Source organism: Laccaria bicolor, genomic scaffold, assembly GCF_000143565.1.
Source record: "Laccaria bicolor S238N-H82 LACBIscaffold_2 genomic scaffold, whole genome shotgun sequence".
NCBI classification, from domain to species: Eukaryota; Fungi; Basidiomycota; class Agaricomycetes; order Agaricales; family Hydnangiaceae; genus Laccaria; species Laccaria bicolor.
Window position 1 is genome coordinate 828,518 of NW_001889873.1, and position 27,179 is coordinate 855,696.

Consider the following 27,179-nt stretch of genomic DNA (forward strand, 5'->3'; position numbering starts at 1 on the left):
ACTAAAGGCAATCAAGGTTTCCGCCGAAGCGAAAATTACCCCTTTTCTTCTTAAGAGGGGGGTTGAAAATACCCAAATCCACAAACTATTATGGACGCCAATCTGGTGTTCTACTTTTCTGCTTTGCTCTTGACATGCGTACAAGTCGATAACGTGGAAAAATCTGTCGATTTTGGTCTCCGGAGTTATTGCGTGTCAGATCCAACCAAGAAGGTGGCAGGCTGGTTAGTGTTGCTGTTTCCAGAGCCAGTTTCTACCTTAACCGCCCCGTCTCTGCGTCATACACCTGCGATCGGAAAATACTCAAATTCCACCCTTGGCTATGTCTATGGCAAGTGTATTCCCTGAACTTTCATCAGCTGAAAATGCGGAACAAGCGCCCTCCATCTCTTGATGAAATATTAGCCAAGTCAAAATACTGGTCTTCTAATCTATACCCGATCGGTGAGTGGAACATAAAATTGTTCATAGCTGGGTCACTAATTGAATCTTCCGTCTAGGCGCTTGTGTCGTCGGTGTTCCTGATAGCTTTTCATTACAGATATGATACCTGTTCGAATGGCTCTTTTTTTGCAATGAGCACTAGTTCAGAGCTATCTCTCTCCATGTACTGCCCCGACTCTCGTTTGCGTGATCGCTTCTGCTGCTCAAATTGGCGTGGTGATGGCAAACAAGCGAATAGATCAGATAAATCATTCCGTGGATGAGAATGTTGGGTTCGAATTTGGAGATACGATATGTAAAGCATCCAAGCTTCTCTCGAGATCTGAACCCATTTCATAAGGATATTGTCGGATACAGGTCATTTATTCGCCGTTTGCGGTCTTTGCTTATCTTTTCTACTTGGTACCGTTACAAGATGATTTTTTAAAATTTGGTGGAGACCAAGAGAGGTTTTTCAAATATAAGCAAACACCGGTTATCTCCCAGCCCGCTGGACGCTCGATTTGGAATTGGGGTTTCCCTTGTAACTCTTCCAGCCATGGCCCTGGTTAGGCTCTTATTATTAGAGCAGCAGCTGACTGAGCATGAGCTCAAAGTGGCCGTGGTTCTCGCCCCACCATTAAACTCGCTCGTCCCACCCACCTCAACAACGTCAACATCATGAGCAGCCTGGACGCAGCTGCCATTAAGGGGCAGGCCTACCCGAATCTTGCCGTTGTTATACTTCTCGCTATCGGAACGCTACTGATGGTAATAACAAGCATTTCTGCGCCAATCCTGAGCAGCGTCAAGATGTTTCGCCTCACCTCCAACGTTAATGGCATCAGAAGATACGTCGATGTCGGCTTATGGGGTTATTGTGTGGTACCAGTAAGGAGGCGAGTCGAATGCACTACTTTTCCTCGTTAGCTATTCCAATCGTCCATTATCTAGTTCTATCCTTATTGAGGCCACCCCAGGAGGAGGTTGTTCAAAGCCTATCGTAGGCTTTGTCTTGAATAGCGCTGTCGCCAATGTGCTGTATGTCCAAATTCTCTAGCTCTTTCTTTCCCTCATTTCCCTCACCCGTCAAACAGACAAACACCACCTTTGGATAGTGTCCTTTCCAAATCTCACACCTCTAGTCTTGTCATTTTTCCAATAGGCAAATCACCATTGAACCTCAATTCCTGACATTTCACTAATCCTGTCTGTTAGCCACTGTCATAACTTTCCTAAGCTGCATCCTCCAAGCAAAGATATGTTTTTCAAGGAAGGCAAACATCAACACTGTGACATTGGTCTTTGTTTCCTCCAGCATATCCACCCTCCTTTGCCTCATATCTTTGATGCTGCAAATCAGCGTGGTGGCTGTAGCCAATGCGAGGGTGTATGCAATCAGTGATTCTTCAAATGAGAGTCTACAGTTCTCATGGGGTGGCACCGTAAGTTCCGAAACCGTATAAATTCAATCTGCCGCGAACTGACTCTTGTACGTATTTTAGATTTGGCTGACGGCCATCGCCATTGTGGTTGATTTGATAAACCTGGTCTTCCTTTACAGCATGCGATTACGCCTGGCCAGGATAGAAGCCCAAGCTGAGCAACCGCTGAGTTCGCGACATTATTCATTCACGCAGGCGACCCAAGAGCAAGAGAATAAAACCACGGACCTAGGGCCGCCCAGACCTCGTCCTGGTGAAAAATCACCAGCATATTCATGACCAGTTGCTACTTGTTAGCGTACTATGCATACCACGCCTCTAATAAGGAGCCTCGATATGGACTATCTTCATTCCGCAAAGGACTCGTGAAAAACTCATGACGGACGCGCCCGCAAAAACTACCGTGAAGAATCTATTATTAGCTTCTTCGTTCTCATGATGGAGCGGAACAAGAGCGGAACGTTCCGTACGGTACCAACTGGTGAGGAATCTATTCTTAGGGCATGGACGACTCCTGAACGGTTCATTGCCCTTGACTATTAGTTGACTGCCCACACCAGCTCAACGTGCTATGTACTGAAAACTCAAACAAAATCTACAATTTTTGACTCGAAGGATTCCCGGGGAATGCGAGCAGTAATCGGTGAAGAGTTCCACCAAGACTACTAGTACCTTGCGTCTTCCTCGTACCTCACCCACACGATTCCATGGTATAATTCACCGCGATGACCATCACTTAGCCGGCCCTTTTGATCAACATGTACACGGGGCTCAATAGTCGAATTCATTTTATTGACACGTTTCGCTTTGCAAGAAAAGTGGTGGAGCACACCGAGATACACGTACGTACGTACACGTTTTTTTTCGGTGGAACATCTGGGCACACTCAAGAGCAATGGCTTAAAGAGTTGGTTTCATCGTCGTTCTATATCTGGACTGAAGTACACAACATGTACAGCGTTACAATGGCAATTAAATATAGGTGAAGCAACAACAGCAGCGATATTGGACAGACCAGGTACGTTGTAAGCTGAGGGGATAGGTAAATGTAAGACGAATCCATGATGCATGTAAGAGATGCAAGAGTACAAGAAAGAAAAAAGTGGTGCACAGTCCTGGAAATCGGGATGCGTAACAGAGCAAAAAAAGAAAAGATGGAAAGATAATGATACGAGCAGACGTGACTCACGCGTTACCGCCAATATTAGGGTGCCATAACCCGAAGAAAGCACCAGCAGACGAAACCATGCCCACAGCCTTATCTACTATTGTCGACCCTCCCTCCAAAGAAACGGGTGGGGTCAACAATGCTTTGGGGCTCACTGGGCTGACATACGATGTGCTGGGAAGTGACGGAGACGGCGAGGGTATCAGTGGCGGGGGTTTCGCTTTCGTTGGTGTGGAGGAAGCGGTGGATGATACGGATGATGACCGGACATGATGTGAATGGGGAGGGGGTGGAGAGGTTCGCGTTGGCGACACGGCTGCCGCGGTAGGCGTTGATCCAGAACCACTGGATCTCGAAGACGACCCTACACTAGCTGTTGAAGCCGAGGGCGGTAACCCAACAGTAGGGACCAGTCCGACAGGTGGCATGAGCATCTCAAAGATGGGCGAATTCGAAGGGGTGGGATGTGTCGTCCTCCTATGTTCTTCCTCTGCTCTCCTTAGGTGCTGTTCCTCCTTCAGCCTCCGCTCGCTGTCTCCAACAACAGTCTGTGAGCTGCTGGTAGACGTTGACGAGGACGTCGATGAAAAACTGGCTTCCATCGGCGGCGCAACTGTTGTTCTCCCATTTCCCAGAATGGGAGAAGAAGCCTCCTCCGCAGGAGGGATTGAACGCGGTGGCTCTGGACTGACACTGACACTAGCACTGAGCCTCTTGCCAGTTGTTCGATCCCGACCTCGTCGCCCGCTGTCATTTCCCCTTGGCTCGTCCCCTCTTCCCCTTTGATCTCTCTCTCTCTCACCAACCAACTTCTCCCTGTCAACCCTTCCTCCAGCATATGCGACACCAATTGTGCCTACTATTCCCATGTCCGGGGATAAGTTGCCAATAGGACTTGTACTGCTGTTCCCCGGTCCACCCGCCCGATCCCTGTCCCATGAAGACGAAGCTGAAGTGGGCGTCCGTGTACTCGACCGCCCTCTTGATTGTGATCGATTGGGTTGAGCGAGATCCTGGTATGATCGACCACGAGGAGGGGGAGAGAGTAACGAAGACGTCTGAGCAGGGGCGGATGATGGCGAAAGGGATGAGCTGCGACGTTCGAGATCTGGAGCTTGTGTTGGGGCCACAACAGGGGTGCGTAACGCGTTTGATGCATGGATGGGGATCTCCAGCGTCAGAGGGCTACAGGACGGTTGATGAGGAGGTTTGGGAGTGGATGAAAGAAGGGCAGGCGAGGGGGTTCGGGAATGCGATCTAGATCGGGAACGAGAGCGTGATTCTCTCGGCAGAGAACGATTTTCTCGTTCTCCTTCTACAAGTGCTGTTGAAGCTGACCTTGGGCTCGTTGATGGTGCTTCTCTATCAATTGCTGCACGACCACCGGTTCCTTTCGGATATCCTCTGAGCCCCTTCCGCATACCGGTGTACTCCTCACCCAGATCTGGCCCGCTGAAGAAGTCATACGCATCCGGGACGTGCTGCACAGTTCTGCCCCTCCGTCCTTGATCCACAACAACGGTGGGCACCGATGATACATGACTGGATTGTGGCCCATGCATATAAGTCCTGTGAGATAACGAAGAGCGGGATGATGGGTTGTCCAAGATAGGGATCGGCAGACTGGCCGCTGCACCGTGCCCACCGTCTGCGTAGTCACCAAAGCCAGTATTCAGCACAGTCTCGCGATCGACCTCCGTCTTATCATTCTCAACTTTTGCATCCTTGTTAAACTTCATCCTCCCAAAGGTAACGACATCATCATCCTCCTCCTCCTCTTCGTAGCCGTCTTCACCACCATACACTTCCTCATCCTCCTCCTCCACGCCCATCCCAAGGCTATAATTGCTCCCAAACGGCGGCACGTAAACCAGCTCGACAGGCGTCCCATCGGATATTTGCTCTTCAGAAGCACTCCCCCTCCGCTTTCCTTTCCCGTCGCTATACCCCCACATACGCTCACTCCAAATTGCAAGGCCGTCATCACTATTCGCACCTTCATCTCCAAACCCCTCCTCCCACGCTCCCGTTGTCTTTAACATCGTAGGTGCAATGGGGGCAATGGTGACATGAATGTCTGATGCCCTTCGGATGAGCGGTGGTGCCCGCCGCGATGGTTTGTGTGTAGTTGAGCTTGCATGACGCGAGGCGAGACCAGGATTGCGTGACGTAGACGTCGAATTAAGATCGTCACCCCGGGAAGGAGATGATGATGACGTAGACGCTGATGTGGTTGAAGCGGAGGATGATGAGGACGTCGTGGATACTTTTGAATGGGATCGCGGTCCTTGCTTCTTGGGGGTATGACGATGTGATGTGGGTCGCATTTCAATGATACCATCATCTTCCTCCTCCTCCTCTTCGTAAGGTGAATCTGAATCGCTGCCAACCGCACTGCCATGAAGAGGACGAATGTCCCAAGGAGCCTCAATCTCAGTATCGTCTTCGCCCGCTGAGTCCTCCTCATCCTCATCGTACCTGAAAGATCATTTAAGTACTAGATCAAAAAAGGGAAGAAAATAAGTAAATACCCGTTATCCTCGTCCCAGCCACGACGACCGCCAGCCCACATACCCTCTTTCTGTCCTAAAAATAAGCCCGAACTGCTCTTTTTCGGCTTTTCGATGGCAATGCATTGTTCTACAAAGGTATTAAAGCTGATATGCTTTTTCTTCTGCTGAGTTCGTTCAGTACTACCTGCACTTCCCCCAGCACTGGAATTCGAGTCCTGGGAATGTGAAGCGCGGACGGAACTTGGAAAATATATTGACTTGTGAGGGGATCCGACCGGCAGAGCGACTGGAGGGTCGAGGCGGGGCGGAGAGTCTTTCCGGAAGGCGCGGCTAGGGCCCCATCGGCTGATATGGGTGTCGCTCTTGGTATGCATCAGTGACGGTCGTTTGTGGGACTTGAACTGATCCTGGGAGAGAAGTCGAAGATCCGGCTGAATGTTTGAGCGGTCTTCCTCGTCGTCGGATTCAGCGGGGCTAAAGACGGGGGATGTAGGGAGGTCACTGGTAAGGAGTTCGCTAATGCTACGGTATTTGAGGATAGTTTTCCGAGGTTTATGAGAGGAGAGGTCGAGACGATCATGCGCAGAAGCAGGATTTGATGATTCGACACTGTCTGGAACTGAATCGGGTTTCGGGGGTGGTGTCCAGTCAACGGCGGTGTGAAGAGGACCATACAGCCAGGTCACATCCGAGTCTTTCAACCTTGAAAGAGAGTAAGACGTAAAGCTGAATTAGTTAGGGCAATGACACAGACCAATTTAGTGTCTCTGGTGTCACCGTCTTGAGTTTGTTTCTTTGCTTCCACCACGTTCTCCAAGAAGCATTCTCCAGACGAACGCCGTTTGCAATCTCATTTTTCTGACGGGTCATATTTCGCCATGAACGCCATACGTCCTCTTCCTCCCAGTCATGGGAAAGGTAGTCGACCTGGCCACGGGGGAGGGTAGAGAGCGACGAGTCGTCTGGTACGGCGTTGGTTGAGACTGAGACTAGAAGAACAGGGAGGTAGTTTGCCATCTGGGAGAGGGACAGGGCGAAGAATTAGGTCGGTTAATAGGGTAATTCGCGGTTTGATCGAGGATAAGTTTACAGTGTTGGGATGAAATGAAATAGTGTGTAAGATGGCACTGATAATGTCGTTGGCGACGTAAACAACGACGAGCGGCAACGGCGAGAACAGCGACGAGAGCAGGGGGGAAAGAGCAGCCACGAGCAGCGACGTGAAGGTCAGAGACCAAAACTGGTCGGCAGCTGGTCGGTCGCCTCAACTGTGACGCCAACACCAGGCACATTGTCACCGTGACACGGGACTGCTCCGATCCTATCGCTCGGGCCGGCACTGCAGATTAAAACTCCGTTAGCACGTTCTTCACTCAGCGTCACTCCAGCTGTGGTCCAACTGCAGCCAACTGCCTGCTTCCTCTTGTTCCGCCCGTCTCTTTCTCTCAACTTTCTCTCACCCCCCCGCACTCAATCTCCCATATCTCCGCATTCAACAACCCTCCTTACTTCTACTTTTGTATATATTTTCACATGCCTGTTCAATCACCCCGCCTAAACCTTAGGCTTCAACTGCTTCCGGTCCGTTCATCTTCACCCGCCAGTATTTGATTTCGCACCCTGCGACGGAATCTACCCATTCCCGACGGTCGGCGGCTCTACCCTTGCTGAGTTCCCATTATTTATATACATCATCTCGCCTCGTCTCGCACAGACTCTTTTTTCCGATCCCCAACACCTGACATGCATTGGCATCAACGGCGATCTCTCCACATTGAGGCTTCTTTCGAACTCACCTTGTCTGCGCTGCATTCCATGGTCACTTCATCAATACCTCTTCCAATTTGGCTTATACGAGCTTGGATAGTTGTGCCTCTCGCAGTACCACCGCTCACCTGATCCTCATCTCGCGCTCAGAATTTTTTTTTTTTTACTTAGCCTCACACGCCGCATCCAGCTCTCTCTCTTGACGTGACCACGTGTACTCATTCTGTGATCGCTGTTCAGGCGTGCGTCCAGGGAGCCTGCTTCTTGTCTCGATCGTGAACATCCACCCCGCTGTGTGATTTTGGCAGTTTGAAATAACCCACGTATCTTGCTTCATTTACTCTCTTTCTCACTTTCTTTTCCTCAGCTTCGCTGGTGGGACGAGGCCATCCCATCTTGACCCCAACGGCACCCCGGTGCGTAAAACCGATGCTGAGCATGGAGGTGGCGGCGGCCTGTCACCCTAATCAACGTTCAAAACATACTTATCACTTGCACTCATTCAGTCGTTATCGCCGTTTCGCGTGGGGGTAATTAGCGTTCACACCCCCACGGGAGTCCACGGCCTACGGGCTACGGCCGATGGTGTGCCTAGCACGACATCATGGCGACCGCCTCCCCACCGCTGGTCTCAATATTACAGCGGAGATGATACACCTTTGATTAGTTCATTCCGACAATCCAGCGAAAAATGGTTAGATGATGATCATATGATGTGACCGACAGATAGACAATTGCAAGTTGCTCTGATGATTCAAATCAATCAATGTGGCTGGATCTAGTACTAGTGTGGACTTGCAAGTTGCAGGCCTGGCGACGACTTGCTCAAATTTCACTTCACTCACGACAGAGTTGTGAATAGTGGGTGATCCGAATTTTTGTATGAGATGAATTAAACCATCGGAACTTGCAGGTACTTGATCATAACGATTATCTCGCTGCGCTACCAATTCAACGGTTATGCTCTCAAAGTGGTCTAATTCCTTGACCCTAAAAAATACCAACACAAGATCCGAAGACCACTAAGCGCTAAACCTTCCTTCGTCAAAGATCCTGTTGAACACAGTTTCTCGCGCTGATCAATGTCAGATAGATTCTGTGTTGAGGAAAGTAAGGGTTGGTGGGCTTTCGGAGCTTTTAGATCCTTCCCGCGATGCTCTTGAGTCTTGACAGATTTTGACAGTCACCCAAACGTAGTGCAGGGAAGGCCAGCTCTTCATCTCTCTTCATCTTCATATGAACGAATTAGGCGACCCTGCGGACTACGATCTCCATCTGGCTGGTTCACGAAATTTCTGGATCCGATGCCCTGCGTCCTCGAGGCATAGTTACAGCAGTTGTACGGCAGTGTTTCCAAAAGAAAACATGTCCTACGAAAAACAAGAGACTACATAATATTATGTGAAGGTGCGCGTCTTATTTTTCAAATATCAAACATTGAATAAAGCTGGTACTCAATCGATTCAAGGACCCACTTACACCCACTAACGGTCTTTTGGGCATGTCGTGACCCGGGCGTCTGCGACGGAGCACAAGCACAAGCACACTGCCAGAAAGAGTAGACGTTGGATCCAGAAGGGGTGATGTCTTTTTGATAGGTATGAGACAGCCTTACAACCAAGTCACCTCCCGTGATCGTTTCCCTCGAGTTTCGTGATCGGTTGAGAAGAGTCCGGGGCATGCGGGGCGTAAACGTGTCATTCGCTGAGTGGCTTCTTCCTATTCCTGTACGTGAACAGTTCTGGGTGGCCGCCAGTATAGTGCTGCGCTGAACGCAAGCGTTGGCGCTAGGCTGAGTCAACTCTGTCGACAATCAGAGTCATAAAAAATTCAAATCAAAATCCTAGACGCACTGTACGTTCTCAGTACCTCAGAAGACACGGATTTGACAGTTTGGCTAAGAGAGGCCAAGTAGATGCCCTGGTTTGAGAGACATACTTTTTCACCCATGTCAAATGAAGGTTTCAAGTATTCCAATCAAGTTTTACCGCAAAATCCAAACTCTCATTGCATAATGACGACCAGATTTTTGGCTTATAGCAGGCCAAAGTTTTAATTTTAATTCTCTGTGGGTCCTGGGACACGAATTCAATGTGATTTGATGAGGTGCCTTCTGAGTCCACAAGTTACTTACTAGCAACTTGAAGTATAGATCACAGATTTCACAATCAAATGTCCGCCTAATTTTCCCTTCGCCTGATTTTTAGTCCCACAGGGACAAGAGCGCTGAGCGAGCCGTCAGCAGGAGTATTTACCTGTACTTACAATTAGGCCACAGCCAAATCTGTGCAAATATACGCACGTGGGGTGTTCCGTTGCTCCTCCGAACCCAATCCGAACCTCACTCCTCATTGTTACGAACGTTGGCCAGAATAACAGCCCTTATGCTGCCGTTAAAGAGGCTCTGATCCTGTATCTGACCGTCATTCAATGTTGCTTCTATGATCTTGACCTTGAAGATTCAACCATAACCTGGAGTTCAGTTATCGAGCTCTTCGGCACACTGGAAGCGCGCGAGGTCTTCCAAGTTCGAACAGCGTTTCTATATTGTTGTCCCGAATCGAAAGGCTGGTGCGTCGTTTATAAAGCCTGCACAAAGAAAATTAGTCATTCCTTATCGACTTTCTGTTCAAGTGCAACAGGGACATCATTCCGGCTTCAATGGCATGTTGATTGAACCTCTGATTTTCGCCGCGTTTCGCCCTGGTCGTCAACCAATTTTGAGCTGGTGGCAAAGCTCGAAAGTTTCTGGCGATTTTGCAATGCTTCATGAAGTCGAGGAGGTGTACAAAGCATAGTGACACAACAAAGAAGAAAACTCCTAGTTCAAACTTAGACTCCCGCCATTGTTTGTTAGGCGCTGGTGATTATGTGCCTGTCGCTCAATTCAGGACAAGAAACTCCAGATCAGTTCACAGCGGCGGCGGGCGGCGTTCGTATGTTGATTATATAAATGAACGGCATGCAGATGGTTCTGAATTACACTTTCTTCCTTTCTTTTCATCTGTAGCCTTCACATTCTCTTTCTCCTTCTCAAGACTCGATGTCGCCTTCATTCTTTGTCACTGCCATGCTTGCCGTGGCAGCCCTTGCTGCACCGTTGATCCCTGGAAGCTGCGACATCTCACATGCGCAAATGACACTTCCTGCAAATCAAACCGCACTCGCCCAGCCTTCGGGCGCGCCATCCTTTGTCTTGCTTGGAGTAGGTGTTCAGAATTACACATGTTCGGCGGCTGGTACCTACGCGTAAGCACTGCCTGTCTAGCTTGGCTGATTAGGGCCGCGAATCTCATTTGACATTAGGAGCGCTGGTGCGGTAGCCCAACTTTTCGACATCTCATGCCTTGTCAAGTCACCCGCGTTTGATAATGTCCAAGACATAGCCTTTTTGAAATGGCAAATGACGCGCGGAAAGGACGACTGTGCATCTGCCGTCTCTGGAATGCCTCTCACCAGAATGGGCGACCACTATTTTGTTACATCACCATCTGGTACAGGTATCAGCCCCGTCTGGGATTTTAGAGCTTTTGGCCGTTTCAAAGGCAATGCGAATGCCACGGTTCTCGCTGCCAAGGTTGCGAACCTGCCGTCCCCCGCCGGCTCCGAGAACGTTGACTGGCTCCAGCTCAAATCCGTTTCTGGGGGATTGGCGACCCAGGTACGGCTTACTTCAAGGGATATTTGACAATATCTTATTTATGCGTGTCTCAGATATACCGGACCGACACGCGAAGTGGGCAACCACCCGCTTCAGTTAGTGCTTCATTTTAAAAATGAGCTCCAGCTGTCTTACGTGAATCTTTCAGTGTACCCCAGGGTCAGCCCTCGTTTCCGTCAAGTACACATCCAAGTACTGTGAGTGTGACTACAATCTGGATCTATAGTCTGCTCATTCGTTCTTCAAGGGCTCTTCGGCAGTACTGTGGTACCTGCAGGGCACCCTTGATCTGTGTAGATTGGTCGTCACTTTTAACATTACGTTTGTGCGCTGGTCGATCATAATTATTCTACTCGTTCACCCTAATCATTTCACAAACTTTGAGACGAGATATATTTTGGAGAAGCATCGTGCCCTTCATAACCGTTAAAGCAGTCGCAACATCGCAGAAGCTAATGAGGTGACCAAGTTCATCGCAGGCGTTTAGGATCATCACGCAGTCAATGGCAAACGCGGTAACCCAAAAGCATACATCCTTCAACCGCTAAACCAAAATTTCTAGATGGTAACACTCCGATTACACCGTGGTGTGACTGGTGTCGCCCTTTCGAAGTTCGAACAGAACAGGGTGAAGAATGGGGCACTAAGTACTGCCAGTGATGAATTGGCCACCTTACTCTGGTCTTGCTGCCTGCCTAGACATGATTCGGAGAGTGACAAGCTCCTTTTGTCAGTGATCAGTTCGAATAAGCCTTCAGGCGATTATACAAAAACGACTTGCCCATCAGTCTGACTGGATCGCACAAGTGAGTAAAATAGTATTTTTTTTCAACTCCAGCATCCTCAAGTTTTTTCAAAATGTCTTCAAGTTTCAACCCTTCTTTGGCTTATTTCTTTTCGGACAGGGATCAATGCGAGGGTGCCGGAGCTGTTGACCCAGTGGCAAGGAGGCGACGACGTGTGGTAATACACATCCTCCGCCGTCGCTTTCCTCGATGACTCACCCGTGATGATCCAGGAGTCCACGTCGTTGAGATTCCAAAATTTCGTGATTCATTCCACTGATTTTTGCGATGCTGTAGAAGGTTCAGAATGTCACCAGTAGATAAGCATCTCGTCGGGTGAGCGCTGAGCGAATACGCTGCGCTTTTGCCAATTGCAAGCGATCTACCTCACGGACGGCCTAACCATGGAAAAAGTGGTCACCCTCCTTGCGCTGTCAGGCTCCTCGGTTTGAATCAAACTCAACCCTGAAGTACGCAAGCTCATCCAATTCCAGCGATGCGTGCAGCGTTACCTGTGCTTCAACCCTTTCGGCCCTCTAGGGTCATCGTTCGGCTTTTATTGAGCACCCTCTGACCCCTTTCCTTCCGACATGCTTCGTGGTTCTTCGTAAGCTGATAAGTTGTACGAATGCTATTAACCTTGCACTGATAACACGACAGTGACGCAGAGAACACCTTATTTAGACTCCATTGTTCGGTTTTAATCCGGAGAATTTGTGCCAATGCAGAGTACAATTCTCAGCGGTGGTAGTACCTTTTGATTGATAAACATGAGCGATGTGTTGTCTGAATCAATCTTTCTCTTCTTTCCTCCCTCTTCTTTGGTGTCCCTTCAAGTTTTATTTTTTTGCCTTTCAGACTCGATGTCATCTTCACTCTTTATCACCGCCGTGCTAGCCGTGGCGGCTCTTGCTGCACCATTCTCCTCCGGCAACTGCGACATCCAGCATGCGCAGATAGGACTTCCTGCGAATCAAACTGCGCTCGCCCAACCTTCAGACGCCCCATCCTTCGTCTTACTTGGAGTCGGTGTTCAGAACTATACGTGTACAACGAATGGAACATATTTGTGAGCATTTTTGTCCAACTCGAGTCCGAGTTGATTGGCCGGATCGCAGACTCATTTCTTATTAGGAGCGCTGGCGCTGTCGGGCAACTCTTTGATATCTCATGTCTCGTCAAATCACCCATGTTCGATGATATTCAAGATGTAGCCTTTGCTCGGTGGCAAGCTACGTCAGGGAATGACGACTGCGAAGGCGACATTACTGGAATGCCTCTTCCTAGAGTGGGCGACCATTACTTCGTTACATCACCATCTGGTACAGGCATCAGCCCTGTCTGGGATTTTAGAGCTTTTGGGTGTTTCAAGGGCGATTCAGCGGCGACGGTTCTTGCTGCAATAGTCGCAAACCTCCCATCCCCCGACGGGAACGAAAACGTTGATTGGTTGCAGCTCAAGTCCGTTTCTGGAGATTTGGCGACCCAGGTACGTCGTATTTCAAGTCATTTGAGCTACATCTTATCTATCGTTAGATATATCGAACCGACACACAAGGTGGGCAACCACCCGCTTCCGTTAGTTCATTTTTTTATTTTACTTTGACACGCGCCAGCTATCTCATTCTTAATTTCACAGTGTACCCCGGGTTCAGCCCTTGTTTCTGTCAAGTATACGTCGAAGTACTGTAAGTCAATCTCACAATCCCGTTTCACCATTTTCACAATCAAGCGATTTAGGGCTATATGGCAGTACTGTGTGATACCTGAGGCCTGAGGCGCACCTAGCTTCTACTGCGTAGTTCAATGGTCGTTCTTAAATTTTGTCTTTTTGCGCTGGCCGTTCATTTCAATCGTTACTATCCCACAACCTCTTGAGCCTCCGAGTCAAACGATTTTTGGAGATGCCATTCATAACGCTCGTAAAGCTGTGGTGTCTTTCAAGGGTGTGAACATCGTAACCGTCAAATTCCAACGACGCAATGTTGGGCTTTGGACTTTGGGCGCTAAATCACCGGCATTCGGTCTGTGTAAAGGCGGTATGTTTTCTTGCACAGCTAACACCAATTACAGATTCTATCTTTAACATACGGTTGACGTCGCGTTTTGAGAGGTGAGAAGGTAAAAAAAGTGCGTCGGCGTGTCGCAAAGACCGCTGCGAGTGCTCGGGTTAGCCTAAAATTGGCTTGCTTTCCTGTTCAAATGACGTCTAATGACGTTCGTCTTTTATGTCTCTCCTTCCTGATTGAATGGTCCAAATATGATTTGGTGACAATAGCGATCCACTTGAATAAGATTGCAGGCCAATGCTCAGTGACGTGGAGGGAGCTCTAATTGAGTGGTATATCAAGTCGTGGAAGACAATAAAGGATGGCAATTGAATAGCGTTTATTGTTGGCGCTCGAGATAGACAGATGAACACAGCGAATATTTAGCATGTGGGCTTCAGTGAGTCGTTGTGGGTGGTTTCTTCGTAATGTGTTCAGGCTCGGTCTTTCTGACGAAAGCCCATGCCTTGGTGGGCGCACTTGCATAGCACACGTTTTCGCACCGCTTCATCCGAGAGATAGGGCTTGGTGCTTGAAGTGCCCGGGTAGCTACCGCGGTTCCCGGAGCGCGTTAGCACGGAAATGAGAAAGGAAGCCGATATAATGTTCGGTGTCTCAGCATACGCCCACAGACAATAGCGACCCGTTATAACGTGGCGAAAAGTGGGACCTGGCGAGTTGTACGTATTAAGGCAACGGTCGCGAACTGTGCTCAGGTGGATCTACAGCTCAAGTAAGTTCTAAGTGAGTCGGTCGATTTTGGAATTGAGAGCGCTTCCCCGGGTACTGCCATAAGCCGTCAAGTATACGCCGATCCAAAAGGGATAGGGGACTTTACAGCAGAACGAGTTACTGTTTTGGAGGAGTAATTGGCGGGAAGAATGGCATGTCTTTTGAGTCGGAATGGTCCAGAATAGAATGAGTCTCGGGCGACTTCAGGGGATTTGAGGAGAGTGCAATTGTCATGACCCAAATCGTACCACATTTATTTTAGGGTTGATTTCGATTTATTTTCCTCGTCCCATAACAATTTGTATATAACCTGGCGACGAATGCAGGGACCCCACACCACAATTTCCTCTACCCACTTTCTTCCTCCTTGTTTCTTGCGCCTCCACCATGACTATCCCTCTCGCTACACCTGCTCTCGACATCGAACTCCCGCGTCCTAAAGACGTTGGTGTCCTTGCTATGGAGGTTTACTTCCCTCGTCGCGTGCGTCCCTCTTCCTGTCTTCGCCAGCGTCGACGTGTCATTGATGCCCCATTCATGCTATAGTGTGTCTCTGAGAGTGACCTTGAAGTATTCGACGGCGTCTCAAAGGGAAAGTACACCATTGGTCTTGGCCAGGAGTACATGGCTTGGCCAGATGACCGCGAGGATATAAATTCCTTCGCGCTCAATGGTGACTATCTAGATCTATCTGTATGATATCCATTCTCAAACCACTGCACGCTCAGCTGTCTCTGGTTTACTTGAAAAGTACAACATTGACCCCAAGTCCATTGGTCGCATCGACGTAGGTACAGAAACCCTCATCGACAAATCAAAATCTGTGAAGACCACCCTTATGGACCTCTTCGCTGAGTCTGGGAACTTCGACATCGAGGGTATCGACTCTAAAAACGCGTGCTATGGTGGAACCGCCGCTCTCTTCAATGCCATTAATTGGGTTGAATCGAGCTCCTGGGACGGACGCAATGCTATCGTTGTCGCTGGTGACATTGCCGTCTACGCTGAGGGTGCAGCTCGTCCTGCTGGCGGTGCTGGTGCTTGCGCCATCCTTATTGGGCCTAACGCCCCAGTTGTATTCGAACGTGAGTTACGTTGCTCAGTCCATTGTTTCTCTTTGCTGAGTATTTTCTCTATATAGCCATCCACGGAAGCTACATGGCGAACACTTACGACTTCTATAAGCCCAACTTGTCTTCCGAGTACCCCGAGGTCGACGGCCCTGTCTCTGTTGTGACATATGTCGCCGCACTAGACGCGGCCTACAATATATTCAGGGAAAAGGTCGGAAGAGCAGCAAAACGCGGTGTTGTCAATGGTCACGCCTCATCATCTGAGCCTGCGTTCTCTTTGGAGGATGTCGACTACGCCATCTTCCACAGCCCCTATGGCAAGCAAGCTGTCAAAGGCCACGCCCGCTTGCTCTACAACGACTTCATCAGTAATCCAAAAGCTCCCCGCTTCGCCGGAATCCCTGATCCCGAATCACTTCTCTCTGCCACCCATGCTGCATCACTGACTGACAAAAACGTCGAGAAGACCTTTGTTGCTGCATCAAAAGCATCATTCAAACAGAAATCTGATCCCGGCATGGCCTGCTCTCGCCGGTTGGGAAACATGTATACTGCTTCGTTGTACGGCTGCCTGGCGTCACTGTTAGCCACCGTCGAGCCCGCACAGCTCAAGAGCAAACGAGTCAGTTTGTTCTCGTTCGGGAGCGGCTGTGCTTCCAGCTTCTTCACCCTCCGTGTTAAGGGGGATACAAGTGAAATCAAGGAAAAGATGCAGTTGATTGAACGCCTGTCGACGATGAGCGTCGTTCCTCCTGAAGAGTTTGTTGCTGCGCTCGCTGTACGTGATCAACCTCTTTCTGTTCTTTGTGCGAAGCTTATCATTCTTTTAGCTCCGGGAGAAGAACCACAATGCGGCCAACTACACACCCGAGGGTCTTGTGGAGAACATCTGGCCTGGGGCTTACTACCTGGACAGTGTCGATGCCAAATACCGACGAAAATACGTCAGGGCTCCTCTCACTGCTTGAATATCAAGTTTTCTCTACTATACCCCATCGTATATCCCATCATCTTCGATCTTCCTGCATGTTTAAAAACTTTACTATCATTACTTGTAATTACTACTCGTCAAAATGGGTTGTATTTATATGCCTTAACCGTCGCCCCATTCATCGCAAGTCCCTATCGAGTCTTCACCCGCGCTGCTATCATGAAACTGCCCTCGCCTGAAAAACGTCGTACGAGAATATCAACAGGGGTGTCGTCCGTTGAGAATGTCGCGTCTATCGCGTCAACACACCCCTTTACGCAGCAAGTACATATTGGATATATCAATCATCTCATCATCCGCACTTACATATACGTGCGCAGCTCGATCTCGTTTTTCCATCCGACCCCACGCTAGAGGCATCACTATTAAAACTCGAGACACGGTATGCAAAAGGGAAGACGACGCTCTCAAACGTCATCAACAGCGCTGATGTATTCGTCAACTCTGTCAAACCAGAATCGTTCGTTACACCCTGCCTTTCTATACCTCTCATGGCGCTCAATCTGCTTCTAGGTCGGTGTTGATGCTGAGCACGAACGACGACGACGACGTGTGGTGTATTGACCCACGAGGTGTATTGACCTTATCCGTGGCGACGGAGACGTACGAGCAGCTTGGTCTCTTGGGGGAGCCATTGCCATTTAACAATCATAAAGACCAGCATGGTGTGTTCTGCATATTCCGTTTCTCTCCGACCTGACATCATGATCTGACGAATTCGCTCTGCTATGTCCAAGAACAGTTATCCACCTCCCACTACAAAGAAATACGGATTCTGCTAAGAACCTAGCTAAGCGAAAACGGGCGATCGAGGGTTGGGATAAACGGAGAGAGGAACTGTGGGACGTGGTTTATTGTTCAAATGCATATGGTAAGCTGACCTTACTCTATATATTCTTTTGTTTCGACTCATTGAGAGATGAATATGTTCAGACCTAAACTCGACGCCAGACTTTGTCCCAGAAGGAGGTCAAGTGTCCTATGTCCCTGTTTCCTGCGAACGAAGGGAGTTGAAGAACGTGCATATTCCATTGCCCAATATCAAACCACGTCCTAAAGTCTCAAAGTCACACGGCGACGACGACGACGACACGATGGACGAGTGGAATAGAGACGCCGGAGCCTTCTTCGAATGGGTAGGCTTAGCGTGTCTCGGGTCACAAAGGTCGGCTTCCATTTGTCTCTACCTCCGTCCTATTTGACAATAGACTTAATTGAATTGAACCCCAGGCTCTCCGCGAACGATCGTGTGGATCCTTTTGTTGCGCTCTACGATCCTCCGAGCCCATCCCTAATCGGGAACGTTACCCACCTACGTTGGCGAGGACTGCTGTCGCCTAGTTTCGTACAACGGGTGCTTGAAGCTGCATTGTGAGTGACATTGTTTGTATTCCTACCCTTCTTTCCTGATCATATTTCAGAAGCATTGCAGATCCATCAAACAAGGATGCATCGGGGCACGGCCCTTTTTTCTGTATCACTGCGCAAGGGATATCCAAATGTCCTGTCTCCTACATCCCTCGTAATGCAAGCCAAGGCAAAGCATCAAATTTGCACAGTCCAGCGCGGCTTCCAAGGGTGGATGGAGAGGATACCTGGTGTCTGTTGGTCACCCTCGTAGACGAAGGTGACCTTTCTGGTGTTCAATGTTCTATGGTTGAGAGTTTGGGCCAATGGGATACACGGTGGGGGTAATTGATGCTCTTGACCTCACGAAGGCATGCTCACTCAAGAAGCTTGTTGATAAAAAATATTACTGATCAATCATTATCATACTTGGCAGAGTTGATCTGGAATTTGTTGTGTGTCATAGGAAGGTTATGCACCCGAGATACTGCTACTTTTCTTTATCGATATTGACTTTCAGGCCAGGATACTGAAGGAGAAGTTTTTCCTCAAGAGCAGTTGGTTAAACATTGGAATTGACTAGATTGAGTTCCAAATGGGAAATGGCTTTGCTTGGACTGCAAGGATAACCTTACAGCACCTGTGGAAACTTGAAAACAGGAAAGATTCATGGAATTCAGCATCCTAGACTTTGTTTTTCAAAATGACATAATCGTTTTTAGAACAATGGGCAAAGAGGGGCAAAGGTATCCTGATAGTGTTAGGTAGAGACATGTATTATGTGTGGAAAGATGTTTATAAAGCTAAATTAAATAAATGAGAGAAAAACATTGAAAAGCTTTAGGGTCAGAGACTTACAAAGACAATTATCCTGAGCAATCTTTACAAGTGCATGTTTTTGATCCTGGGTTTCAAGATGATGGACCTCCTTAATGGCAGTTTTGATCTTCTTTAAGTCACCAGACAAGTTGAGCTTTTGAATGGCTAATTTGAAGGGGGCCAAAGATGCTGAAGGCTTCTGTTTCCACAGAAGATATGAATGCTCTGTGATGATAGCTGTGGCTGAACAGTAAAATAGTAGTTATGATGGAGTGATCAGCAATGAGAGTACACACCAATAACTAGAAAGGCAATATCCTCAAAGGTTTTGGTATTGCCAATCTAGGTAGAATTACATTCTAGTCAGAATGCTGAATAACATTGACATGGTGAAGGTTTACAAAAGGCCAGTCTTGATAATAGGAGACATCATTCACCTAGAAATAGTGATTGATTCAGTTGATGCAAATTAATTGTTATTCTTAAAAAGGGAAATTTGGATGTAAAGATAGAGATACTTACAGGCTATTTGAAGAAGTACTGTTGCATAGAAGTTTTGGTGAAAAATCTACAATTGAACTCACAATCTCATCATTCTTAGTGAAATGAATGTGAAGAAGGCTTAGACTCAGACTTACACACTGTTCAGGACCCAGAGCATGCTCTTGTCAGCAACAAGCAGAAAGGGCCAGCCAGATGCTGACTTACATGCTATTCAAAACCAAGAGCATGCTCTTGTCAGCAACAAGCAGAAGGGCCAGCCAGATGCTGACTTACAGGCTGTTCAAAACCCAGAGCATGCTCTTGTCAGCAACAAGCAGGAAGGGCCAGCCAGATGCTGACTTACAGACTGTTCAAAACCCAGAGCATGCTCTTGTCAGCAACAAGCAGAAAGGGCCAGCCAGATGCTGACTTACATGCTGTTCAAGACCCAGAGCATGCTCTTGTCAGCAACAAGCAGAAAGGGCCAGCCAGATGCTGACTTACAACCTGTTCAAGACCCAGAGCATGCTCTTGTCAGCAACAAGCAGGAAGGGCCAGCCAGATGCTGACTTACAAACTGTTCAAGACCCAGAGCATGCTCTTGTCAGCAACAAGCAGGAAGGGCCAGCCAGATGCTGACTTACAAACTGTTCAAGACCCAGAGCATGCTCTTGTCAGCAACAAGCAGGAAGGGCCAGCCAGATGCTGACTTACAACCTGTTCAAGACCCAGAGCATGCTCTTGTCAGCAACAAGCAGGAAGGGCCAGCCAGATGCTGACTTACCTCCTGTTCAAGACCCAGGGCATGGACTTGTCAGCAACAAGCAGGAAGGGCCAGCCAGATGCTGACTTACATCCTGTTCAAGACCCAGAGCATGCTCTTGTCAGCAACAAGCAGGAAGGGCCAGCCAGATGCTGACTTACCTCCTGTTCAAGACCCAGGGCATGGACTTGTCAGCAACAAGCAGGAAGGGCCAGCCAGATGCTGACTTACATCCTGTTCAAGACCCAGGGCATGGACTTGTCAGCAACAAGCAGGATGGGCTGGCCAGATCAAGGGCTAGCCAGATGCTGACTTACATGCTGTTCAAAACCAAAGCACATTCTTGTTAGCATCTAGTTGAGACCACCTGAATGTTGGCTTACTTTCTGTTTTAAAAATATATCAGTTCATTCTGCAGCTGGATAGTCCAGTAAGTTTAACATACCATGTGTGGAAAATAACACAATATATTCTTAACCATCTCCCTACACTCTATGTTTCTTTTGAATAATTTCCAACCTGGAAAGGTTGGAAATGTAACTCTATTATTTTGGATAATCAGTAAATTAGCTTCATACAAATAAATATGAAGCAACTACCTCATAATTGCAGATTCAATTGACAGAGACAGATCATTTTTCTGCACTGTCAGAAAAAGCTGTAAGATTGTATCATCCGAGAGAGTAGCTGCTGTCCTCCTCAGCAGCTCATTGCAGTCACTTGTAGGATTTTGCATGTCTGTTAAATGAAATTAATTTGTAGACTATAAATAAACAAATTTGTTACACCTCGGAAATACACATGTTCCTTGGGAGGATACTTTTTCTTGTACAGTTGCTGGCCAAAATTCTTATGAAACCTGGCAACTGATTCTTCTGGAGCTTTAATAGTGGCATCTTCAACATCCATTCCAGTATCAACTAGGTGCCCAATAGTTTGGGCATCAAGCACATCTGCTTTTGTAAACAAAACAATAACAGGAACTGTGGACAAAAATAAAAGGTGAAATTCAAGAGATGATCCATAGTTTACACACCTCTACCAGTCCCACACTCATCAAAGAAATTTAACTCTGCCCTTGTGATTGGTCTGGCTTCATCATTGATTGGAATGCAGTACCTATGCAGGATTCAGATGCATTTTAATGTTACTGTTCAGTCACTTACCAAATCACATGCAAATGATCCCTGAGGTGTTTGTTGGTTGAATGCTTTTGCATGAAATCCTTAACTTTCTGCAGCTCTGATGTTCGGCCTGCTTCAAAGCCACGTGAGTCATGAAAGACAAAGGCTGTATTACTCTTGAATATCATTTCATTCTCAATATCATGCACCCCTCTCTGCTACACCTTCAGTAAAAAGCAATAGAGATTGTAGATCCACATTGCCTGTGCAGTTGGATTGAGCTCAGACAAGTCAATCTATCCACATCAACAATGATAGATGATGATGTCTAAAACATGAAATACCTCATCACCCTCCTGATTGAAAATTTTCGGCTGCTCTGTTGTATTACAAACCCGCTGGAGGATGGTTGTCTTCCCTGAGTTAGCGCGGCCAATGATAAGGACACGAAAACGCCCGGTCATCATTCTGAGGTTGCGTGCTCGTCGCCGTTGTCTTTCAATATCCTCCATTGGTTGGATTTCAGTAGCGGGAAGAGATATTTTTCGATGGGACGCCTGAGATGGTGGAAGTGATGAAGAAGCAAGATAAGCGCGCTGAGGCGAGCAGCATTGTTTGGTACACGTCAGCCAAACGAGTGACGTCACTCACTTCATGCTCACTTACGCCATTACAAGAATACTTAGGCCAACATGTACCAACGCATAAGGTGGATATTATTTCTATCATTATACGGCTGACTCAAGCTCATTCAAGTTTGTGTAACTCTAAACTTGAATGGGTCGACGAGGACTGGCTGGTTGAATTCGAAGATGTTATCCGTGCAATATCTATAGCTAATATCTCCCGTAGACGACGGCCTATCCCACTTCCTGACGAAAGGCACTCATGCATTCAGACCCCTCCAACGGCCTGCACATTGCTCGTTCTGTGGGCTAGTAAAAAAAAGGAAGATGTCAGAAACGTTGAAAACTAGTGAGTTCCTCGCCTCGCCATACCTCCCAGCACTCGATTGTGCAACCGTTCGCCAGCCAAGCCAAGGTCAAAAGACCGAAGTCGAGCGCCAAGCGTTATGCACAGATAAATCGGGAATGTAGTTCGCAAAGGACACCTTCGGCCTCGGAAAGGGCACGAAATTGTTCCAATATTGGGATGTGCGTATTATATCACGTCAGTATCACCCTTGAATCACATAATTATATCTAGTTTAGCGAGATGGCCTTGATGCTGGCTTTGGTCGTAACGGTGGATGGTCTGTCCCACGTAAACGGTACCTTCTCTTCAAGCAAGGAGAGTACAACATCACGGCGATCGCGTTCTTGTCGGTTAATGGAATGAGTGTCTTGACGCTGCAGAAATCGAGAGAAAGATGATATTCATAATACAAGTGACAGGTATATGTGCACAGAGGTATCAGGAGGGCGATGAACCGAGTACAAATGGTAGTTGTAAACAAAGAACGTGCGAGATGTATAGGTAAAGCATAAATCAAGGCATAAAAAGGAGCGAAGCAAAATTCGTGCTAACAACATCAACCCATCGGGGAAGGACTACAGAGAGCATATTGCAGTAGCATTAATGATTATGAATATAGATGCGTGTATAACCATCATCAAATGGGCCGGGATCTGTGTCGCTTTTGGGGGGTTGGCATCACACCACAGTGTTCTGGACACGGATGCGGGCCGGAGAAGAGTCGATGCGTGCAAAGGACATGCGAGCATGGGGGTTGGTCAAGGGGCCGTCACGGTTGCCACGCGAAATGGTAGGGCTAGTAGGGATGGGGTGGTTCTGCCAAGAGTAGAATCGTGGGGTGACAGAGGGAGGAGGGGAGGGTGAAATCATGGAGCGAAGATGGTAAATTGCCGGAGGGGGCGTGGAAGGGGAAGGAGAGTCGGGGGAAGGGCTAGGTAAAGAGGGTTCATTTGGAATATTAATGGGAGCGATGTTAACAGCTCGGCGGGCGGTGGGGGAACGAGAAGTGATCCGCTCAGTGTCGATCTCAATCGCTGCGATTGGAATGCGCGTGGGGGATTGGGGTAAGAAGGGAGATATGTCAGAGAACGATCGAGGACGATTGAGCCGATTAGATCTTGGATGGTCGGCGATTCGTTGCTGTTCGCTGCCTGGAATACGTGGGGCCCCGGAAGTGAACGATTCGGAAACGCGAGAGAACGAGGGAGGAAGGTTCCGGTCGCGCGCCAACTCCGCTGCTGCCTGGGGAGCGGGCCCTGACAAGAAGCGTTGCCAATCATCGGCGACGTTTGGGTAAGCACCAGCGATGAGGATGGCTGAATCGTCTGATTCTACGGCCATTGAGCTGCCACGGTCGTTGTCACTGTTGGCACCCTCTGCCACCGCCCTGACGGTCTGTGGAATGCCGTCCTCCTCAAGGAAAGCCTCGTACTGAGCGTCATTAAAGAACTCTTCGGAATCAGGGTCAAAACGATTGCATGCTCCCCATTTCTCGCATGTGTCCACGATCGGTTCTGGCTCGACCCGCACCGCTGGTGTAGAAGCGTAAGATAGAGAAAAAAGAGCGCGGCCCATTGGATTTTTTTGTAGAACTAAGCAAAACGATTAAGTATTGCAAAGGTATGAATGCCGTAGCAACAAGCCGTTGGCTTTTGGGTATTTGAGAAAGGAGGGGAAAGGGTGAGAGAACAACCAAGCTGGCTGGGAAACGCGTCGCGCAACATTGACAAACAACGATCAATATGTACTCAATTCAAGAAAGATGCGGGGTCGCGTTCAACACGTGGTCTGGTGCTCACAGCCGACGACGTCAATCAATCCAAAGTCAATCTCCTTCCCTCAACAACGTCTCTCGTGGTGCCCAAGCATGGCATCTGTAAAAGACGACAAACAAGATCAGGCGACGTTAGTCACGGACGTCTCAGAAACAGCGCCCCCAATCGCGCCAACTGTGGTCGATGTTATTCCCAACTCGCCCAATCCATGGAACGACCATGTAACAGAATCCGAGAAAGCAACCGTCACCGAAGAACCACAATTCAAACCATTGACCACACCAGATCTATCCTTATACGACCAAGGCATCTTTGGGGCTCTCAAACAAGATTCACCGACCATCTCAGAGCCCAGGACCACCGTATCAAGAGATGTCTTGAATGAATTCGATCCCTTAGCTAATCCTGAAGAAGAATCCGCTCGAAATGCTTGGGAGACCTCTGAAAGCCATCCACCGCCACCCCGTACACCGTCGCCTCCACCACCACCACAGAAAGATCAGATCCCCGTACTACCCCCACAATCGCCAGAAACAAGCACGCCACCCGGTTCCTCTTCCTTCCCTTCTCTCGCTGCTCTAGCGCGCACATTTTCCATCCCGTTGGCGCGGTCAAGACCGATGTCTATAGACGTGGCACGCAACGTTCCTTCGCCAGCGACGTTATCATCGTTTGCTGCGCAGCAAGACGCATCATCAAATCCTGTGTCCCGATCGGGCACACCACACGCAAGTGGCAGCGGCACGGCGTCTCCTGTGTCTGGTGCAAAAGACAAGGGTATCGAGACGACATTTGACTTTCAAAAGTTCTTGGATCAGATGAAAACGAGGAGCGCAGATCCCATTTCTAAATATCTTCGATCGTGAGTATGTCTTCTGTATGATTTTACTCGCTTTCAACCCGTCATGTTAGCTTCCTAAGCAACTTTGCGAAGCGGACGTTCACTGTCAACGATCAGGTTAAAATTATCAATGATTTCCTTGCAGTGAGCTTAGGCAGCTCAGTTTTTTGTTCATATACTAATTTATGTTCAGTTCATCTCAGGACAGATGCGAACCTGCGATGTGTGGAAGAGCTGTTCAGAAGCCGAATTTGATAATGCCATGGAGGGAATGGAGAAGCTTGTGATGAACCGGCTTTACGATTTGTCAGTTCTATTTCTGATTTGCTTACAAGACGGACACTCAAATATATTCAAGTACATTCACTCCCCAGCTATCTCATGCTACTCCGCCAAGGCCCATAACTACAGACGACTTGGAGCGAGATCGAGTCCTTTCACAGCGAATAGCGCTGTTTGGGTGGGTAGAGGAGGAACACCTTGATATTCCAGAAGGGGAGGGAAGTAAAGGATTCCTCATGTTCGCACAACAAGGTGTGGTAATTCTTCGCCTTGTTGAGCGCTCACAAATTTTACAATTCATCGTTAGAGCTCCTAAAGATTAACCATTATAAGGCCCCTCGTGACAAACTCATCTGTATCTTAAATTGCTGCAAGGTCATCTTCGGTCCGCTGTCCTTTGCACCATCTTGCCCCTTTTGGTTATTGACTGAATGCGTAGGCTTGATCCGCCATCTCAAGAAGGAAGAGGGAGCAGATTCTTTCATTCCGATACTCATTTTCGTCGTTCTGAAGGCCAATCCTCAACATTTGCTTTCGAATGTGGAGTACGTTTATAGTATATTATTGTCTGAAAGGAATCTCAACAAACTCTAGATTCATCAACCGGTTCCGAAATCCAGCCAAGCTCCAAAGCGAAGCAGGATACTATTTGTCAAGTCTCGTGTGTATTCTAACCTGAAATCAAGGACTAAGCTGAACTATTTTAGATGGGAGCTGTCTCCTTCATCGAGACGATGGATCACACATCTCTCTCTAACATAGACCAAGAATCGTTTGAGAGGTAGAACTTTGGTCGCCTTATTCACTCCAGACTAATTTTTTGTGTAGAAACGTTGAAGAAGCCATCCAAGCACTACCTCCCTCAGAACCACATTCTCCAGCTACACCTTTCGCAGAAGCCAAAATCCGCCCCATCATCAACTCCACCCTTTCTCCACATGCGGGCGAAGAGTCTGCCCAACTCCTCTCCTTATCCACTCCCGCCCAAACCCTCTCGGAAGATGCAAAACGGCTGTTACAGAAAACAGGAGATACTATTTCAAAGCCCCTCAATGCAATCGGTCGGATATTTACAGAAGCGCTGGATGGGGCTGAAAACAGACTATCTTACCTGCCAGGTCCTTTTGCGCCATTTGAACTTGGACGAGAACAACGGCAGGAACAAGCCGCGGCACCCCCACCAGTACCTACGTGGAGTCACCCTGACCAATGGCAGCAGCAACAATTAGCCACACCTCGGTCGGCACAAATACCTCAGACACCCTTTGGCGCGGATGGGACGTACAGCCCTCCTCTGCAGACACCCTATAAACCTCGTGTGAGGAGGGTTGCATCACCATCCGCCTACGCTGGTGGTTCACCGGGAGGCTCACCGGGATACGGAGGACCAGAGGACACTCCATCAGGAAGCGGGCCGTTCACCAACCAGCCCTTGGCGATGGGTCCTTCACAGTCACTCATCCCGCCACGTGTCGGCTATTTGGCAGCGGGCGGCGGGGATGGCCCACATATTTCACGGACGCCAACGCCTAATTTGGATCTTGCTGGGATGCAGGCGCAGATTGATTCAGCGCATGAGCAGGCGGCAGAGGAGTCGAGGGAGACGTTGGCGCAGATATTCCCGGGTGTGGATGGGGAGGTGGTTGAGTGGGTGTTGGAGGCGAATGAGGGTGACCTTGGTAAGAGTATAGAAGCGCTACTCGAGATGACGAGTGGTACGTAGACCCGTGTTTTTCGTTTTTGCGGCTGCTATGACGAAATTATTTGCAAACCTTCCTTGTCGAAGGTTCATCAATAGGGCAACCTTCCGAATTTTAGATTACGACTTCCTGGATGACGCGCACAAATACACAGGAGGCGGCAACGACAAGGTGTAAGATGGTATATATACCCTCCATTCATTTTTCCGTTTGGTCAAGTAGAATATTGTCGATCAGACGCGTTTTGTCAACGTAGAGTGCCCCACTGAGTATCACCAACCCAGAGTCTGCTTTTGTCCGACGCGCATCCAACACGTCAAAGGCCGCCGCGTCGTTCAACTCAAGATAATCCAAACGCAGATCTACAACCAAACCATCTGAAATGGCCTGCTTCTTCGCGTCCTCGACCAGCGTTATACCCGCCCTCACACATTCCTCCTTCGCAAGGCCGTCTTGCCAAGCAC

At 48.5% G+C, this 27,179-nt stretch overlaps 10 protein-coding genes across 10 annotated transcripts; 6 read left to right on the plus strand and 4 right to left on the minus strand.

The window, feature by feature from the left end:
- Positions 1–1,104: 1,104 nt before the first annotated feature.
- On the plus strand, positions 1,105–2,026 carry LACBIDRAFT_321664 (uncharacterized protein; the record flags this gene model as incomplete). Its single annotated transcript, XM_001874485.1, has 4 exons — positions 1,105–1,314; positions 1,394–1,464; positions 1,742–1,868; positions 1,988–2,026. 4 exons carry the CDS (start codon positions 1,105–1,107, stop codon positions 2,024–2,026), a joined length of 447 nt encoding a protein of 148 aa, XP_001874520.1.
- Positions 2,027–2,782: 756 nt separating this feature from the next.
- LACBIDRAFT_321665 (uncharacterized protein) lies at positions 2,783–6,841 on the minus strand (the record flags this gene model as incomplete). Its single annotated transcript, XM_001875063.1, has 6 exons — positions 2,783–2,804; positions 3,058–4,221; positions 4,375–5,514; positions 5,568–6,251; positions 6,304–6,538; positions 6,640–6,841. 6 exons carry the CDS (start codon positions 6,839–6,841, stop codon positions 2,783–2,785), a joined length of 3,447 nt encoding a protein of 1,148 aa, XP_001875098.1.
- Positions 6,842–7,552: 711 nt separating this feature from the next.
- Positions 7,553–9,668, minus strand: LACBIDRAFT_321666 (uncharacterized protein; the record flags this gene model as incomplete). The annotated part of the gene is made up of 9 exons (XM_001875064.1): positions 7,553–7,607; positions 7,670–7,779; positions 7,864–7,941; positions 8,162–8,306; positions 8,352–8,391; positions 8,796–9,119; positions 9,170–9,213; positions 9,451–9,456; positions 9,619–9,668. The coding sequence occupies 9 exons, from the start codon at positions 9,666–9,668 to the stop codon at positions 7,553–7,555; spliced, it is 852 nt and encodes a 283-aa protein (XP_001875099.1).
- A 691-nt stretch (positions 9,669–10,359) lies between these two features.
- LACBIDRAFT_305232 (uncharacterized protein) lies at positions 10,360–11,265 on the plus strand (the record flags this gene model as incomplete). Its single annotated transcript, XM_001874486.1, has 5 exons — positions 10,360–10,565; positions 10,623–10,977; positions 11,031–11,072; positions 11,126–11,174; positions 11,225–11,265. 5 exons carry the CDS (start codon positions 10,360–10,362, stop codon positions 11,263–11,265), a joined length of 693 nt encoding a protein of 230 aa, XP_001874521.1.
- Positions 11,266–12,625: 1,360 nt separating this feature from the next.
- On the plus strand, positions 12,626–13,525 carry LACBIDRAFT_305233 (uncharacterized protein; the record flags this gene model as incomplete). Its single annotated transcript, XM_001874487.1, has 5 exons — positions 12,626–12,831; positions 12,897–13,251; positions 13,299–13,340; positions 13,402–13,450; positions 13,503–13,525. The coding sequence occupies 5 exons, from the start codon at positions 12,626–12,628 to the stop codon at positions 13,523–13,525; spliced, it is 675 nt and encodes a 224-aa protein (XP_001874522.1).
- A 1,356-nt stretch (positions 13,526–14,881) lies between these two features.
- LACBIDRAFT_182480 (uncharacterized protein) lies at positions 14,882–16,732 on the plus strand. The gene is made up of 5 exons (XM_001874488.1): positions 14,882–15,025; positions 15,089–15,215; positions 15,271–15,627; positions 15,684–16,393; positions 16,446–16,732. Exons 1-5 carry the CDS (start codon positions 14,930–14,932, stop codon positions 16,581–16,583), a joined length of 1,428 nt encoding a protein of 475 aa, XP_001874523.1. The 5' UTR covers positions 14,882–14,929; the 3' UTR covers positions 16,584–16,732.
- A 33-nt stretch (positions 16,733–16,765) lies between these two features.
- On the plus strand, positions 16,766–18,301 carry LACBIDRAFT_305235 (uncharacterized protein; the record flags this gene model as incomplete). Its single annotated transcript, XM_001874489.1, has 7 exons — positions 16,766–16,870; positions 16,927–17,066; positions 17,120–17,271; positions 17,349–17,477; positions 17,540–17,771; positions 17,837–17,977; positions 18,028–18,301. The coding sequence occupies 7 exons, from the start codon at positions 16,766–16,768 to the stop codon at positions 18,299–18,301; spliced, it is 1,173 nt and encodes a 390-aa protein (XP_001874524.1).
- Positions 18,302–20,371: 2,070 nt separating this feature from the next.
- Positions 20,372–21,654, minus strand: LACBIDRAFT_305237 (small GTP-binding protein domain; the record flags this gene model as incomplete). Its single annotated transcript, XM_001875065.1, has 8 exons — positions 20,372–20,404; positions 20,464–20,560; positions 20,618–20,756; positions 20,807–21,001; positions 21,055–21,137; positions 21,185–21,357; positions 21,406–21,438; positions 21,487–21,654. The coding sequence occupies 8 exons, from the start codon at positions 21,652–21,654 to the stop codon at positions 20,372–20,374; spliced, it is 921 nt and encodes a 306-aa protein (XP_001875100.1).
- Positions 21,655–22,496: 842 nt separating this feature from the next.
- LACBIDRAFT_292000 (putative proline-rich protein) lies at positions 22,497–23,692 on the minus strand (the record flags this gene model as incomplete). The annotated part of the gene is made up of 1 exon (XM_001875066.1): positions 22,497–23,692. The coding sequence occupies one exon, from the start codon at positions 23,690–23,692 to the stop codon at positions 22,796–22,798; it is 897 nt and encodes a 298-aa protein (XP_001875101.1). The 3' UTR covers positions 22,497–22,795.
- Positions 23,693–23,984: 292 nt separating this feature from the next.
- On the plus strand, positions 23,985–26,833 carry LACBIDRAFT_305240 (uncharacterized protein; the record flags this gene model as incomplete). Its single annotated transcript, XM_001874490.1, has 10 exons — positions 23,985–24,754; positions 24,805–24,877; positions 24,927–25,039; positions 25,092–25,267; positions 25,323–25,400; positions 25,455–25,560; positions 25,610–25,676; positions 25,723–25,796; positions 25,844–26,730; positions 26,802–26,833. 10 exons carry the CDS (start codon positions 23,985–23,987, stop codon positions 26,831–26,833), a joined length of 2,376 nt encoding a protein of 791 aa, XP_001874525.1.
- Positions 26,834–27,179: the final 346 nt, after the last annotated feature.